At 34.8% G+C, this 15,384-nt stretch overlaps 2 protein-coding genes across 4 annotated transcripts; one reads left to right on the top strand and one right to left on the bottom strand.

Annotated features, from left to right (window-relative positions):
* Positions 1-592: 592 nt before the first annotated feature.
* LOC133284183 (uncharacterized) lies at positions 593-1,679 on the top strand. The gene is made up of 2 exons (XM_061481174.1): positions 593-952; positions 1,083-1,679. Exons 1-2 carry the CDS (start codon positions 593-595, stop codon positions 1,677-1,679), a joined length of 957 nt encoding a protein of 318 aa, XP_061337158.1.
* Positions 1,680-10,368: 8,689 nt separating this feature from the next.
* On the bottom strand, positions 10,369-15,384 carry LOC133284171 (serine hydroxymethyltransferase 7-like). Of its 3 annotated transcripts, none has more exons than XR_009747875.1 (5): positions 14,081-15,384; positions 13,383-13,788; positions 11,574-11,675; positions 10,859-11,469; positions 10,369-10,656 (listed from the first exon to the last, which is right to left on the bottom strand). XR_009747875.1 is itself a non-coding variant. In XM_061481157.1 (5 exons), exons 1-5 carry the CDS (start codon positions 15,110-15,112, stop codon positions 10,873-10,875), a joined length of 1,806 nt encoding a protein of 601 aa, XP_061337141.1. In that variant the 5' UTR covers positions 15,113-15,384; the 3' UTR covers positions 10,667-10,872. The 3 variants fall into 3 exon arrangements, 2 of the variants coding, with proteins under 2 accessions (XP_061337141.1, XP_061337142.1); XM_061481157.1 differs by lacking the exon at positions 10,369-10,656 and having other exon boundaries at positions 10,667-10,928; positions 11,260-11,469; XM_061481158.1 differs by lacking the exon at positions 10,369-10,656 and having other exon boundaries at positions 10,667-11,469.

Genomic DNA, 15,384 nt, shown 5'->3' with positions numbered 1-15,384 from the left:
AATAAATGTTTAGTACATGTGTACATTTATTTTGTGATACGTGAACAAAAATCATCGCATCATTTACTTTTTTTTTAGATTATGTAAAGTCTTTTGTTCATATATCACAAAATAAATGAACAAATGCGCTGAGTTCAGTGCATCTGATGTACTAAAGATTTATTTCTTCGAAGGAATAACAAAGAATGAAAAAAAAAAAGTTGTCAGAGAAATTGAAAAGAAAAAACAACACGTAGTTTTCATGTTGCATATTATTGTGTTGTATGATCTATATTTTCTCTTTTTTGAAACTTTACCTTATTTTTTAACTCTTTTGTTATGCTTTCCCTCTCTTCTATAGTAGCAGCCCGTTTCACAATAAAAACAACAGATTCCCAATCATCACTTCCACTGTATAGGAAACACCCATAATTGCACCCAACAGGACCTTTCACCATAGAAACCTGAGCTCCTAAGCTACCAACTTTTTTGATTGCTGCAGCTTTTTTTTTTTTTTTTTTGCCCTTTAATCTTCCAATTATATAAATCCATCAATCTCCATCAACTTTCCATCAACCACACACACACACCCTCTTTTTTACTACCCTGCATGATGGGTTCTTCATGCACTAACTCTTCTGTCAATGGCTTCTACAACTTCCTTACACAAGGACTCAATGAGCTTCACCAATCCTTTCTCTCACACAACTTCATGTCAATCCAATTCCTTTCAGAGGTGATCTCATCTCTCCAATCCTTCCATTCCCAACTAACCATTTTGGTCCGGAAGCTTCGTTTGCCTGTTGGAGGAAATTGGTTGAATGAATACATGGACGAAAGTTCAAGGCTTTGGGATGCTTGCCATGTACTCAAATCTGCCATTTCTGGAATGGAGAACTATTACTCATCTGCCTCTAATATTGCTTCTTCTTTAGATGGTTACCATCATTTCACTCCAGAACTTTCACGTCAGGTTGGTATATACATATACATATATACATGACTTTTTCTTAAATCTTAAATCACTTTCTATCCCATTATTCTTTTGTCAAAAGCTTATTGTTTATGAACTTATTCAATGGGTCTATTACACTATTATACAGGTTATTCGAGGTATAAATGTTTGTCAAAGGGAGATTCTTGGATTGGAAGAGGAAAACAAAAGCTTATTGGAAACAAGGATACAACCAATGTTGTCCCAATGTATGAACCAGAACATCTCCATGGAATCAAAATTGAATGGATTCAGTGGCTTCAGAGGTGTTCTTTATGCAATGAGGAGTGTTAGTTCATTGCTTCTGATGATTCTGCTTTGTGGGCTTGCTTATTGTTGGTCTTCCTCTTGCTTTCACCAAGGAGGGTACGAAGGACACATGGTTTTTGGATCTGGTTTCATGGTTTCTATGACTATATTGCAGCAGAAAGTGACAGAGGAGATAGACCACATTGATGGGCAGCCAGGGATTCTTCTGTTTGAATTCCAACAAGCAAAGTTAGCCATGGAGGAATTGAAGGTGGAGTTGGAGAGAATAGCAGGTTATGAAGCACAAGCTGATATTCAAGAAAAAGTAGACAATGTTAAGAGTTGTTTTGGGTTGTTGAGATGTGGGGTAGAGACTATAACAGGACAACTTGATGATTTCTTTGATGAAATAGTGGAAGGAAGGAAGAAGCTTTTGGACATGTGTAGTCATAGGTAGAAACAATTTGGATATACGCAGCCATAGCAAGAAAAAGAAGTACCTGAGTTTTTCTTTATAAAAAGAAGAAAAATGTTAAAGAATGAAGTAATGTCATCCCTTTTTTTATGCATTAGTTTTTGGTTTTTCTTTTCTTATTTTATTTTTCTAATTTCCTGGTTATAGTCAATTGATTTGCAAGTGCATGTTACGCTATATATCTTGTTTAGACCTTGAAGAAGCTTTTCTGATTAAACCCAAGAAAGAAAATCATGCAACAGAAAAGAATGTGATTCTTGCTTTGAGGAAAAGCAATATTGCTATTCTTAGACAAGAAACCAGAATATTTAAGAAGCCGGTGACTTCAAGAGAAAGAAACATCTTTCTATCCAAAGGGAAGCATTCTTAACCTGTTTTGGACAGGGAAAAAAATTCTAAAGAAGATAGTATTTGATAAAGGGTTCTTTTCCTTTATCTTTTTTTTTTTTTTTCTGGTTAAAAGGATGCTTTTTCTGTATCCTGCTGGATCAGAAAGCCCATGGTATATCTCAGTTGTTCATTTAAAATATATCTCTGGAGTCAATGAGAATCTTTTGTGAAGCAACTAGATAACCAGAGATCAGTACTATTCTATTGTATTATATTCTGTTCAGTGAGATAATTTCCACTATTAGCACAATTTTGTATTCTAATGAGAGTGCAAAGTTATCTTGAATAAAACTTTTAGATATTATATATTATCTGTTATTTAGTGTAACAAATGATGAGAGGAAGAGATATGGATATTATATTAGATATACTCAATTATGGTCCATCAATAAAAATCAATTGACTGTTGATTGTGATTACACAACTTAATTGAAACCATGAAACTATGCTGGCATGATCATGTCCTCAACTTAAAGCACTAATCCTCTCCAGTATTTGTAAAACCAAATTTACAAGCTCTTTTGTTAAGTTAAAGAAAAATATCTTTGGCTAGATTGCACTTTTAAAATATACACATGACTCAAATGATCATGTTGTTATATTGTATTATTGACTTTGAAAAGGGAGTTTGTAAACAAGGGAAACAAAAATTGTACGGTAAACAAATGTGATCTATGCTTTCCGCAAAGGTTAAAACTTAAAAGTATCCGACATGGTCAAGACATAATAAGAGATGAACTTTCTCCAAGAATTACATCCCATAAAGCCTATATATATATATATATATATATGAGGTAGGATACATTAATACCAGTATCAAATTTGAAATTTGACATCTCATTTAAGAGTTATTAGATCAAAAAAGATCAACGAATCTGATTTGTAAGCATGTGACACCATTGATTTTTTTTATTTAACACTTCTCAGTTGAGATGTCAAACTTCAAATTTCATACTGGTGTAAAATGATTCTGAACTTACTTTTATATATATATATATATAATAGGTGAAAACAACCTTTCAATTAAAGCTTCTCTAGTCCCTAGGGCTTGGTAGTTGATATCTCACCAGCAATAGCAGATCTTCCTCTGTTAAAGTCAAAAGTGCTTCCACATGGAAAAATAAGAAAGTGGAAATGATCATGATTATAACATAGAAAACAGGATTATGTTGCCTGCCTACTGGACAAAGTGAGAAACTCAGGAAAACAATATGTTTTAATGAAATACCAAATTTCCTTTTTCACCTTTGTTTGTGTCATCTCTTTTTACCTCCTTTTTGGTTGTCTAATTGTCTATTTCACATCTAATTTAATTTAAACCAGGGATTAACTAGTGCTAATTTTATTTAAGCAGCCTGAATAAATTAGTAGTCAAAGTAACTTTTAATTTCATATGCATTATTTATGTGTTAACATGCATAGATTCTGCATTATCTTATTTCTGTATTGCTCAGGTTGTTTAAATTAAATATCTATGTCTGGGATTTTTTTATTTAATGGATAAGTATTTAGTATATATTGAAATTATTTTTTGTTTTTAAAAAACTTTATAATCAAAATGCTTTAAAAGTAATATTTATTCGAAAGTGTTATATATATACTTTTTATAAAGTATAGTAGAGAGACTCGTACTTAAAATTTAATAATTATATGATTTTACTCTGTTTTATTTATCTAATAATATTTGCATCCATTTTTTAACTTTGAATAGATAATTTCAATGAAAAAATAATTTCACATAATATTTATTTGAAATTGTTAAATATACTTTTCATGAAGTACAGTAGATAGACTCATATCTAAAATTTAATAATTATATGGTTTTTATTTTATTTATTTGTAATAATATTTGCATCCGCTTTATAACTTTGAATACATAATTTCAATGAAAAAGTGTCGCTGTATTTAAAACATAAATATACACTAAAATGACATAATAATTTATAGATGTTCAGATGCTTAAAAGTCACTTAATAAGAACATGAGAATTGAGAATCATAAAAAATGTTAACGTGGCAAACCGAGAGGACATAAAATAGTTTAAGAGGCAGCTTAACAATGTATGCTTCTAAAATTATATATTATACAGACATGATATGATCAGAGTAGGAAGCAAATTAACTTGTTTATGTCAATAATGAATAATAATAACAATTTTCAGATCAAAATAATAATAATGAATAGTGATGTTTGTAACGCTCTGTCGCTTCAAGAATCAATGGTTATCTCTATATACTAACACGATATTTTTTAGTGTATTTTTTCCTCACTCGCATACTTCCTGGCAAAACTTTCCAGGAGGTCACCCATCCCAGAATTACTGCAAGTCAAGCACGCTTAATTATGGAGTTCTTCCGTTTCGGACTACCGAAAAGTAGATACATCTTGTTAGTATAGGTAATACCAATTAATTCTTATAAGTTATCCCAAACTGTGCAGTCTCATACCTGCACAGTCTTTGGAGTCTCTCTCTTTCGGGTGTGATTCGATTCATTCATGTAATCCTCCGCTGGAACCGTTCTTTGTCCATGCCTTTTCGCCAGCTCCCGGGATGTTACATGCCCACCAGCTTCCTCCTGGTTCGTCCGAGAGAGAGCCCTGCTCTGATACCATTTGTAACGTTCGGTCGCTTCAAGAATCAATGATTATCCCCACATACTAACACAACACTTTCCAGTGTGCTTTTTTCTCACTCGCACACTTCCTGAAAAAATTTCCTAGGAGATCACTCATCCCAGAATTACTGCAAGTCAAGCACGCTTAAATATGGAGTTCTTCCGTTCCGGGCTACCGAAAAGTAGATGTCTTGTTAGTATGGGTACCAATTAATTCTTATAAGTTATAACTGTGCAGTCTTTGGAATCCTTCTCTTTCGGGTATCGATTAGATTCATTCATGTAAAGCCAGAAGTCGCTCCTAATTTATGCCATTTCTCACCGACAATCATTTTCTACCTTCAGCGTCCAAAATGATGTTACAATATTGTACATCAGCATGGGGCACAGATTTTGTTATGGTTTTATTGTTCATATTTTTTCTAATTAGCAGTATGAAGAAAAGAGAAGGCTTTTGTGTGTCAACTGTCAACAATGAATTACAAGTTCAGAAAAATTCAAACACAGAAACATGCTTTCCTGAAAGTGTAATTATCACTATACAATTACATAAAACGACGAAAAAGAACAAATCTTGAGTGGAAGAATAGATACGACAAATTCTCTTTTATCACAAGGAAGATCTCGGAACATAATGCCGACCCCAAGATTCATTACTACATAATACTAATACCCGTTTTTATTTTTAACAGGAAAATGTCACAATCAGCGACACGTTTCGTGACTCCATTAGAAATTGTAAAAATGTGTTTAATTCACCAGTCTATAGGACTGTTCGACAATATCATGCAATAAGATTAATTCTGATCTTAGTATTCAAAGTAATTAAAAACACACAAAAAAGAAGCTAAATTATGACTTTTTAGTGATGCATAATAAATGTATGTATAGCTAGCTATGCATATATACTTTCACTACTTTGTAGTTTGTTATAATTTCAATCTCAACTAGTTTTAAAATGGCTTTTCCTAAATGTGCACAAAAATTTAGCATTTGTAGTTGTGCACGAATAATCTTAATTCATGTCAAGCTAAATATATAATTGTGTGAAGTTCATGAATTAATAAAAGAGATTTATAGGTAGCAATATGTGCAGTGTTCTTTCTTTCTATATTGCAGAAGCTGTTGACATTAGGAAACACACATCTTCCTATATCTCCAGCCAGAAAAAAAGTTGTACCTTGAAATGGACAAATGACCTTCACGTACCCTTTACTATTGTACATGTACCATGATGAGATTCCATTGCTGGTGATGTGAAATGACCAGTTATCCCAGTTGGAAACAATGATGGAGAAAATTTGCTGATAAGACAATGTGGAGAGATAGAGAATCTATAAGATAGTTAAATTTCAAAATGCTTTTCATTTGTTTCTCATCGCACTACAAGTAGGTGCCTATTGTCTGCTATCATCTGTGTTTTATACTCAAAGGGAAAATATTTTTAGGGACGGGTTATATTTACAAATTTTTTTGCTTACAAACTATATTATGTTTTCTCGGAAGAATACAAGCTTTTACAAACTATACTATGTCCTCCCGGGAGAACATAGTGTAATTTGTAAAAAAATTCAAAAAAGTTTATAAACGGATCGTGTCCCATATTTTTAATACTAAGGGGGCATTTTGTGTTGCAGAAAATTTTTTGTATCCGGAAATTACGATTACTTGGAATATAGTGAGAATAAAAAAAATTTAGAAATGTTACGAAAAGATATTTGGTAGGCGAAAATATTACTGAGAATATCAGTTACTTTTTTTGAAAGGCCGTTTGGTTGATAACAAAATATTACTGAGAATATGATGAAATTTTACAAAACTACCCTCGTAATACATAACTTTTAAAGACAATTTAGATAGAAAATAATAAAACAACACGCAAAGAACGACCGTCTTCGTTGGCGACCCAATGTTGCACTGTATCAATCTTCATCCAAGATATTCTGAAACCGTGATGTTCTACATGGTAATTTAAGCAAGCAAACCCCATCATCTTTGTTGCACTGTATCAATCTTCGAGGGTATTTTAGCCTGATAAATTTGTGAAACACAAACCAAGACGTGGGAACAAATAATTACGATGTTCTACATGTTAATCAAAATTCACAATCAGTAGTGTAATATGGAAGCCAGGGAATAAACTATACCAGTAAAATTTTATGTTTTTCTTCTACCAAATGTGGGGATAAAAATTTTCCACTTTTACTTTCCTGGTCATCCAAAATATTACAGTGTACCAAACGGCCCTTAAGGGAGTACGATATTCGGTATTGCCTTTTACCAAAAATTGAAAATTTTGATACCATTTGAATTCATGGCTTTTTGTGTATTGGGTATGGCTTATACTTCACATGCTAATGAGGGTCTTTATTGGCAGAGTCAATGAAAAGGCAACTGACGTCCCATAGATGCTAGGTACTGTTATGGACTTCTGATTTATTATAATTTTTTCTTTTTTTAATTGTTAGGGCTTGAGTCCATAAATAGTTGCTATTATGATTTTCTAATTTTATTTATATTCTTCTTATAAATCGAGTGACTTGTAATCAGTGGCGGTGAGGTGAATATAGTACAGACAAGCTGGACTTAGCCAACATTAGGTGAACCAAGGTAAATCGTCGTGCGAATATTCTCTCTTCTTTTTCCTCTTTTATGTTTTGTGATTCATGTTTGTGTGGGTGTATCGATTTCCAACGTTGGGTAATTCCATTTGAGTCCTAATTGTTTACCAATTTGGGAAATGATGTTGGTATAGCGGGAGTACCGAAAAAGTACTCCTCTCAACATATAGCATTTGGTTTGAGGAATGATGATGAAGCTCTTTAATCTCGAATAAATTTTTAGTGCAACTGTCATTCATATTATGACACGTGGACAAAAAATATCACATCATCTAATTAACTGTCATTTAATTTTTCCTTTTTTCAGATGATGTGACATTTTTTATCCATATATCACAATATAAATGGACAATTACACCGAATCTTCGATGCATCGGTTGCACTAAACATTCATTCCTCGGTCTCTTGCATATATTGCATTCTTCTATATTATTCACTAAAGCAATAATGAATATGTCTTTTCCATATATGACATCACTGAGATCACGGTATCCGTCTTTTGTTTCCGTTGACTTGAGCATTCTTACAATTAGAGATGGCAAAGTGGGCGGCCCGCCCTGCCCCGCCATCCACCCGTCAAAAAATGAGTCGGCCCGGCCCGACCCGTTTGGCAGGCAGACGAATTGGCCCGCGTGCCCGAACCTGTTTTACACTAACCAGCCCCGCCCCGACCCATCCCGCTATCAACCCGCCAAAAAATGAGTCAGTCTGTCTTGCCTCGTTTGGTGGGCGAGGAGGGTTGGCCCGCCGAGCCGAGCCCGTTTTGCCGGCTCTACTTACAATGATACCAAGAAAAGCAGCATTCTAAGACTTTTGGGCAAAAGAATTGCCCAGTTAAAGCTGATTGAATAATTTTTTCCAAACGAATGCAGTCAAACATGTCACTAATACTGACGGGACTAGTCCCGCCAAAGATATTGACGAGACTTCTGCCATGTCAGCATCATGTAGGCTGTCCCGTTACCGAAATATTTTGAAAAGCCATAACTTTTGACTCGGGTATCTAAATCAGATGATTTTTTTTTAATTCACATAATTTTTCGAGATATACGCAATGACACCTCATTTGCCATATTTTATCTCCCACAAACATAGTTTGAATTTGTAACAATTGTACTACAATCACAAGAACGTTTAAATCCAGAAGATGGCACATGCGGCAGCTCATGGTGTTGGTTCGGAAAAAACTCAAGATCTTCTGGATTTAAATGATATTGATTGTAATTGTGGAACTATTGTTTCAAATTCAAACTATGTTTGTGGGAGATAAAATATTTCAAATGAGGTGTCATTGTGTAGATCTCGAAAAATTATGTGAAATAAAAAAAAAACATCTGATTTGGATACCTGAGTTAAAAATTATAACCTTATGAAGTTAGACTGTAATGGGACTATCTATGTGACGCTGACATGGCATGAGTCCCGTCAGTATCATTGATGGGACTAGTCCGATCAATATCGGTGACGTGTTTGACTGCATTAGTTTAAAAAAACTTATCAAATTAACTTTAACTGAACAATTCTTTTGCTCAAAAGTCCTAGAATAGTGCTTTAGCCCAATAATACCATAACAAATATATTTTTTTAGTTTCGTCAAACAAATACATTTAAAATTGGGTAGATAATTAGTGTCAATAACCAAAATAATTAGAGTTAATAACCAAATGCCAAATATATTTAAGGCTTTAATGTTTTTACAGTAAATATATATAAGTTATCTACATTCACTCTCAAAACGACGTAATTTTGGGTTGAAAGATTAAAAAATTATAATGAGAAAGACTATTATAATCCTGAAATAAATTATAATTACAAAAATACCTTGAATTTTGTCCCAAAACGATGTCGTTTTGGGTTCTATATAAATAACTTATCTACATTGACGGCAGAAAAAATGAATCCTAAATTTAAACTTGTTTTTTCTTTTCAAGAGTTCTTTTGAACTTGAATCATGTAAAAAAACCTTTCATCCTGACAGCTTAAAGCACCCATCCCAAAAGCAATAGCTTTAGAGGAAATCTCATGAATAAATTTATATATAACAATTAAAAAGAGAGAGGTAAGGAAAAATGAAGAGAACCCAAGATCAAATTTTCAGGAAAAACACAAAAATTTGATGGCAGAATAATTTCTTATTTATAATGCTACAAGTCAAGGTAGCTTTTATAATTTATTATTTCAGTCAGAATAAATCTTGCAGATTAAGCCTTGTGGAGTCATGAAACCTACAACTAATTCCTGAATCCTAACAAGTACAATTCTACGAATATAATTATAATCTAACCGCTGACACAATTTTCTCATGTATAATTAGTTGCCAGACCCCTACCAAATTCATTTTAGGTTTAAATGTATTTTTGTGTTTTTATACTTAACACTCATTGAGGTGTATATGTCATCCAGTTTAACCATTCGTGTGCTGATTTAAAATATGAGTTAAATGCAGTTCATTCGACTCCCTTTGTTTAAAATATAGTATCAGTAAAATCGCCTACCCAAAAAAAAAAAAATAGTATCAGTAAAATCATTTCCGTAATCAAAGCACAGAAGCTTCTTCTAAATATTGAAATTCATTCTTTGTTTTATACAAAGAAAGAAAATAAAGAGTGAAATTTCTGAACCATTAACTATATAACTTGTAGAATGAGAGGCAACGGAAAGAAATAAAAAAGCTTTCGTTCTGTTCTCCATCAACCAGTGGCCAATGTTAAGCTTGACAGCTGAGTCATGATTATGGAAAGAACGAATAGAATCGAGTGGTATCAAATGATATAAGATCAAATTATCGTACCATTATTCAGATATTTTACAATAAAATTGAGTAAAAATTTTATTCCATTGATTGAAGAGTAGATTAAATGGTACAAAAATGTTAATGAATATTAAGCTAATTGCATTTAATATCTTCTAAATTAAAAGGAAAAAAAAAAAGGCATTTAATGAAATAAAAATGAAATTCATTTTATCAAATGTCATTTCATTCCATCTTATTTTAAAGAATCCAAAATGATAACCAATGCCATTCCATTTGGTTTTATTCATTTTCATCTTTCTAGTGATCCAAATATAACCTTGAAAATAAAGACAGAAAAAAAATTATCGGTTCCCTCAATTGTAAGCTATACCACAAATACAAATAATTAGTTGTTATTTTTCTTTAAAATTTAATTATAATGCATTATCGGTATTAAGAAGAAGAAGAGGAGGAGGAAATCAAAGTGGCGTTAATAGATACATTGAGCTTGCAACTGCTCCTCAATTGATTGACCCAAATTACTTCCGCTGTGCCGAGTCAATCAAACATGCCGCACTTGCATGAACTCAAAAGCGCTTCTGAAACATTATACAAGAAAGGGTAAAAAACAATTACATTCACCATATTAACTTATATATTTAACAATTAACACGGCACAGTATTGCTGATTGAAATGAGTACAAATATGATCCCAAAGAAAGGGTAATATATAGCAAGAACAATAGGATTAACATTTCTTTCAGCATCAAACAGCAGGTAAAAGAATTCAAGGCGTGTAACCTTTATCAGATTATTTATTTTTGCAGCTTCCCCAGAAGAATTCTGTACTGAGTTTGGTTGATCCAGAATCCTTGTTCAAACCCCTATAATGGCCAACTTGCTGCATTCAGCAGGGATGGTGCGCCCGCCATTGAGGCAGGAACAGGATACTTGATTACCAAAATAACACTCCACAGCAGTACCCACTTATGTACGGTCATGTACCACATTGTGACTCACTGCAACAAGCAAAAACCCGAAAACTGTGGACACTGCAGAGAGGAGGGAGGCACCACAAAAATATATGCATACCAAGATGACTCAGCATTTGTAACAAGCAGAGGCGTGACGACCCCCCAGTGTAGCATATATAAATAATCCATAATGGCAATCCACCAGCTACATCATTCAGATGTCAAAACCTGGCATTGCAAACTGAGTTGCAAAAGCTTCAACCCGTACCCGGAGCTCAGCAATGTCCCTATTGCTCTCAAGTCCCTTCAAAGCAGTCTTCTGCAATTTCCCATGCTCCCTCTGCAATACGTTTGCAATTTGTGCAGCTCTAAAGAGAAATTCAGCCATTGTCTCAAAATCAGCCTCCAGACACCCCCTTGACGTCATGGCTGGGGTACCTGAATAATAATACAACATAAAAATATGTCTCATAAGAATGAACAGTGAATCAAATATTACAAGCATACAAAACATTAAAGATTCGACCATAATATACACTTACCTATTCTTACACCTCCGGGTATTATAGTTCCATTGTCACCAAAAATAGCAATTTTATTCAAAGTGACATGACATGCCTCACAGACCCTCTCGTAAAATTTACCTACAAGCACAAACGATAAAGCTTAGAGCTTGTTGCCATACAAAAATAAGAGAATCAAATTTGGCTAATTGTCCAGCTAGAATCATAGAAGTCAAGCATAATTTGTTATCACAAAGTGCCCAATCAAACTCAAAGCAGAAGTCTACCAGACAAACATAAGACTAATGATGCTCTATAAAAAAAATGAATGTTTGTAAAATGAAGTGCCAACAATAGTTTTACAAAAAAATTAGCATAGATGAGACTGCTAAGGTGGATTTCTTGACATTTAAGAAAGGATATTCCAGAACAAACGTATCCAAGGGAAAGTTGATTATCACTTACTGAGAAGAAGATAACGGAACTTACTAAGGTGGTTTCATCACATGAGAAAAAGATGACTAGTGGGGTTGCTACTGAGAAAAGTGGATCAAATGGAAGATAATCCAATTAAAAAGGGTAGATGAAGACCAAAGAAAATACTGGGGAAAAAAACATAGCAAAAAGACCTTGCTATAAATGGCTATACTAAAATATTGGTTAGAGCCCAATGGTGTTGATTGATCCATGTAGCCAACCCCATCTGGCGAGGTAAGGCTTGGTTATTATTATTGATTATATTTCACTCATTTCATTCCAAATTGGCCACCTCGTTTCAATTAGGCACCCAACTCACCACACACCTAAGTTTTTTGGAGGCCAGGACTTCAGGCAGCCCTACATTTTCTGTAAAAATGCATAAACCCATATAGAAACAACATATATTATATATACCTAGGCAATACCACTAAAGCTCCAAAAAATTTAAATAAGTCTCACTCGCTACCAACTGTCAAGACTGTGTTAACTTTTGTTAAACCATGAGGACTTTATATAAACTATAAGGATCTTAGCACAACTGAATAGATCCTTATACTTCATCTGAGTTTTCAAATAAGTCTCTATAATTAAAACTCTTAAAAAGTTTTAAACTATAGTGGTTATTTAAAATTTCAGTAACACTATAAGGACCTACAGCATAATTTAACCTAAAAAAATATTTAGCTTTTAGTATATGGTCAATGATGTTTGAGGATTATTTGAATTCAATTGAATTTCAGACTGCAAAACTTGAGTACCCAGGGATAGCCTTATCCTTCTAACCACAATTTGTTGTATAGATCCCTACTGCCGATTCATGCACGTACATATGTAAAACACATCATTACTAACGTCATAAAAGTTTTTGTCAGAGATGAACAGATATACTATTATCATATACCCAATACAAAGTAAAAACACGACATGAGAATGTTCATGCTCTGCATTCATACCCAAGTACACACATGTATCCATGAGTTTGCAATGATTATATACCACTGAAACACCATGTTGAAGATTAGAATAGCATTCAAGTCCTTTCAAAACAAAAGTATTCTAATTTCATCGGTGAAAAGCAGTGCTTCTTACCAAAATCTAAACAGAAGAATTATTGCCATAAAATTTAAAGACAATCAAATTCATATACCAAAAATAGTTGCAGTACTAAATATAAATAATATGTCAGAAATGTAAATGTGAAGATATACAACGCCAGAGAATCTAACTCAAGGATTAAACTAAAACAAAACCAATGCAAAGTGCAGACATGCAAACTAGTTGAGCTAGTTGACATGACATGTAGGCACTGAACAAAAAAAGAAGCAACTAGCAATATATCATAAAAAGATAACACAAGTCATATAATACCTGTCAATCCCAGGGGCCTTAAATCCCAGAGTAATAAATGGTTGTCTGTACCCCCGGTTACTAGGCGGCATTTTCTTCTCAATAAAGCAGATGCTAAAGCTTGAGCATTCTTCTTCACCTGCTGCATGTATGCCTTGTACTCAGGAGTAGCTACTTGTTTTAAAGCTATAGCAAGTGCCGCAATATGGTTATTGTGCGGGCCCCCTTGCATTGACGGAAAAACAGCAAAATTTATCTTTTCTTCAAAGTCATATTGATCACTTTCATATCCCTGACTTAGAAGTATCCCTCTCTTCCTTGGTTTTGTACCCTTCCGATAAAAAATTATGCCCCCTCTTGGACCTCGAAGACTCTTGTGAGTTGTCGAAGTAACAACATCACAATAGTCAAAAGGGTTCACACATTCCTGCGAGGGCAAAAAAATCGTACTATTAAAGCAAAAAATGAGTAATTCTTCAAAATTGAAGGTCCATTGATTATTAGATATTTGTGCAAACAATAATGGACTTAAACCAGTCCAGTCAATCAATTCCAAATGTAACATTGAATTATGTCAACAGTGCAAAAAGACATTAAAATCAATAACAACCATGAAAGCCATCAACACAAGCAGTGACTAAATTTTCAGAGGCTACACTATGAACAACATCGGAAAACAAAATGTACTTAAAAAGTACCAGGAGAAAGATATTTCACACCTTGGCTGCAATTAGTCCACTAATCTGGGCCATGTCACACAATAACACAGCTCCACATTTATCTGCAATGTGCCTAAACCTAGCGTAATCCCATTCTCGAGGATAGGAGCTCCCACCACAAATAAGTATCTTGGGACGAAAATCAAGTGCCCTTTCCTCAAGCTTATCATAATCAATATAACCCGTTTGAGGGTTCACCTTGTATGGTAAGCTCTCAAAGAATATTGACGCCCCCGAAACTTTCTTCCCATTAGGAGTATAGTACCCATGACTAGTATTCCCTCCAGATGGGGTATCCAAACCCATGATACGATCACCGGGCAATAACAATCCCGTGTACACAGCGAAATTAGCAGAGGTACAAGAATAAGGCTGCACATTCACACCCCAACACTTGGGGTCGAGATTAAACGCGAGCAAGGCACGTTCACAGCATAGGGTTTCGATTTCATCTATATATTGATTCCCTCCATAGTAGCGCGAACCAGGCATTCCCTCTGAGTACTTATTCGTCAAATGGCTCCCAAGTGCTTCCATCACAGCCCTACACACAAAATTCTCAGAAGCTATTAATTCAATTCCTCCGAATTGCCTTTTCTTCTCCTTCTCCATTATCTCATAGATATCAGGGTCAGCAACCGGCAGGGGTTGGCAACCCCACGATCGAACCGCAACCCTCCGCGACTCAAGATCCGGTTCGGCGGAAACCCTCTTGGTGGGAATCGAAGAGGATGATGAGGATTCGCAATCCCTTCGCCTCTTCAAGCACATTGAATGCCCTAGAATACGAAACTCCTCGACTTCTCTATCCTCGTCGTCATCCAATTCGACGTCCACGCTCCCATTCTCCGTCTGCGGTTCAAGCAGCTGAAGCGGCACCGTAGGGAGCGGGTGCGAAGGATCACGCAGGGTGGTTTCGAGGTGAAGCGAGATAGATTCATCGGGAATCTGTGGACGGCGAGGCGGCGAAGGCGAAGCGTGAGAAGAAGAAAAACCGAGAGACAAATTGGATTGAGTGTGAGAGAGGTCCATGAATGAAGCTGCTGCTGCTGCTGCTGCTTCAATCGGTGAAATTTCCGATGGCTAACAACAACGGAGGAAGACGCAAGAGGGTTTGCACAAGGTACAGTAGCAGTGCTTGAACATTGATTGTGTGTGTATGGAGAAAGAAGAAGAAGAAGAAGAAGAGTGGGTCATTCAAATTTTGCAGGAGAAAATATGAAAGAAAAGATGAAACCCCTAACCCTAACGAGAATTAAGAGGAATCGCGTTGAAGCGTGGGTTTGACGGGGGATGAACCTGGA

This window comes from Gastrolobium bilobum, unplaced genomic scaffold (assembly GCF_033153095.1).
Source record: "Gastrolobium bilobum isolate Gb01-03AN ecotype WA unplaced genomic scaffold, APGP_CSIRO_Gbil_v1 utg19911, whole genome shotgun sequence".
Classification (NCBI taxonomy): Eukaryota; Viridiplantae; Streptophyta; class Magnoliopsida; order Fabales; family Fabaceae; genus Gastrolobium; species Gastrolobium bilobum.
The sequence above is the reverse complement of the archived record's forward strand: the minus strand, read 5'-3'. Positions and strand labels throughout refer to the sequence as shown.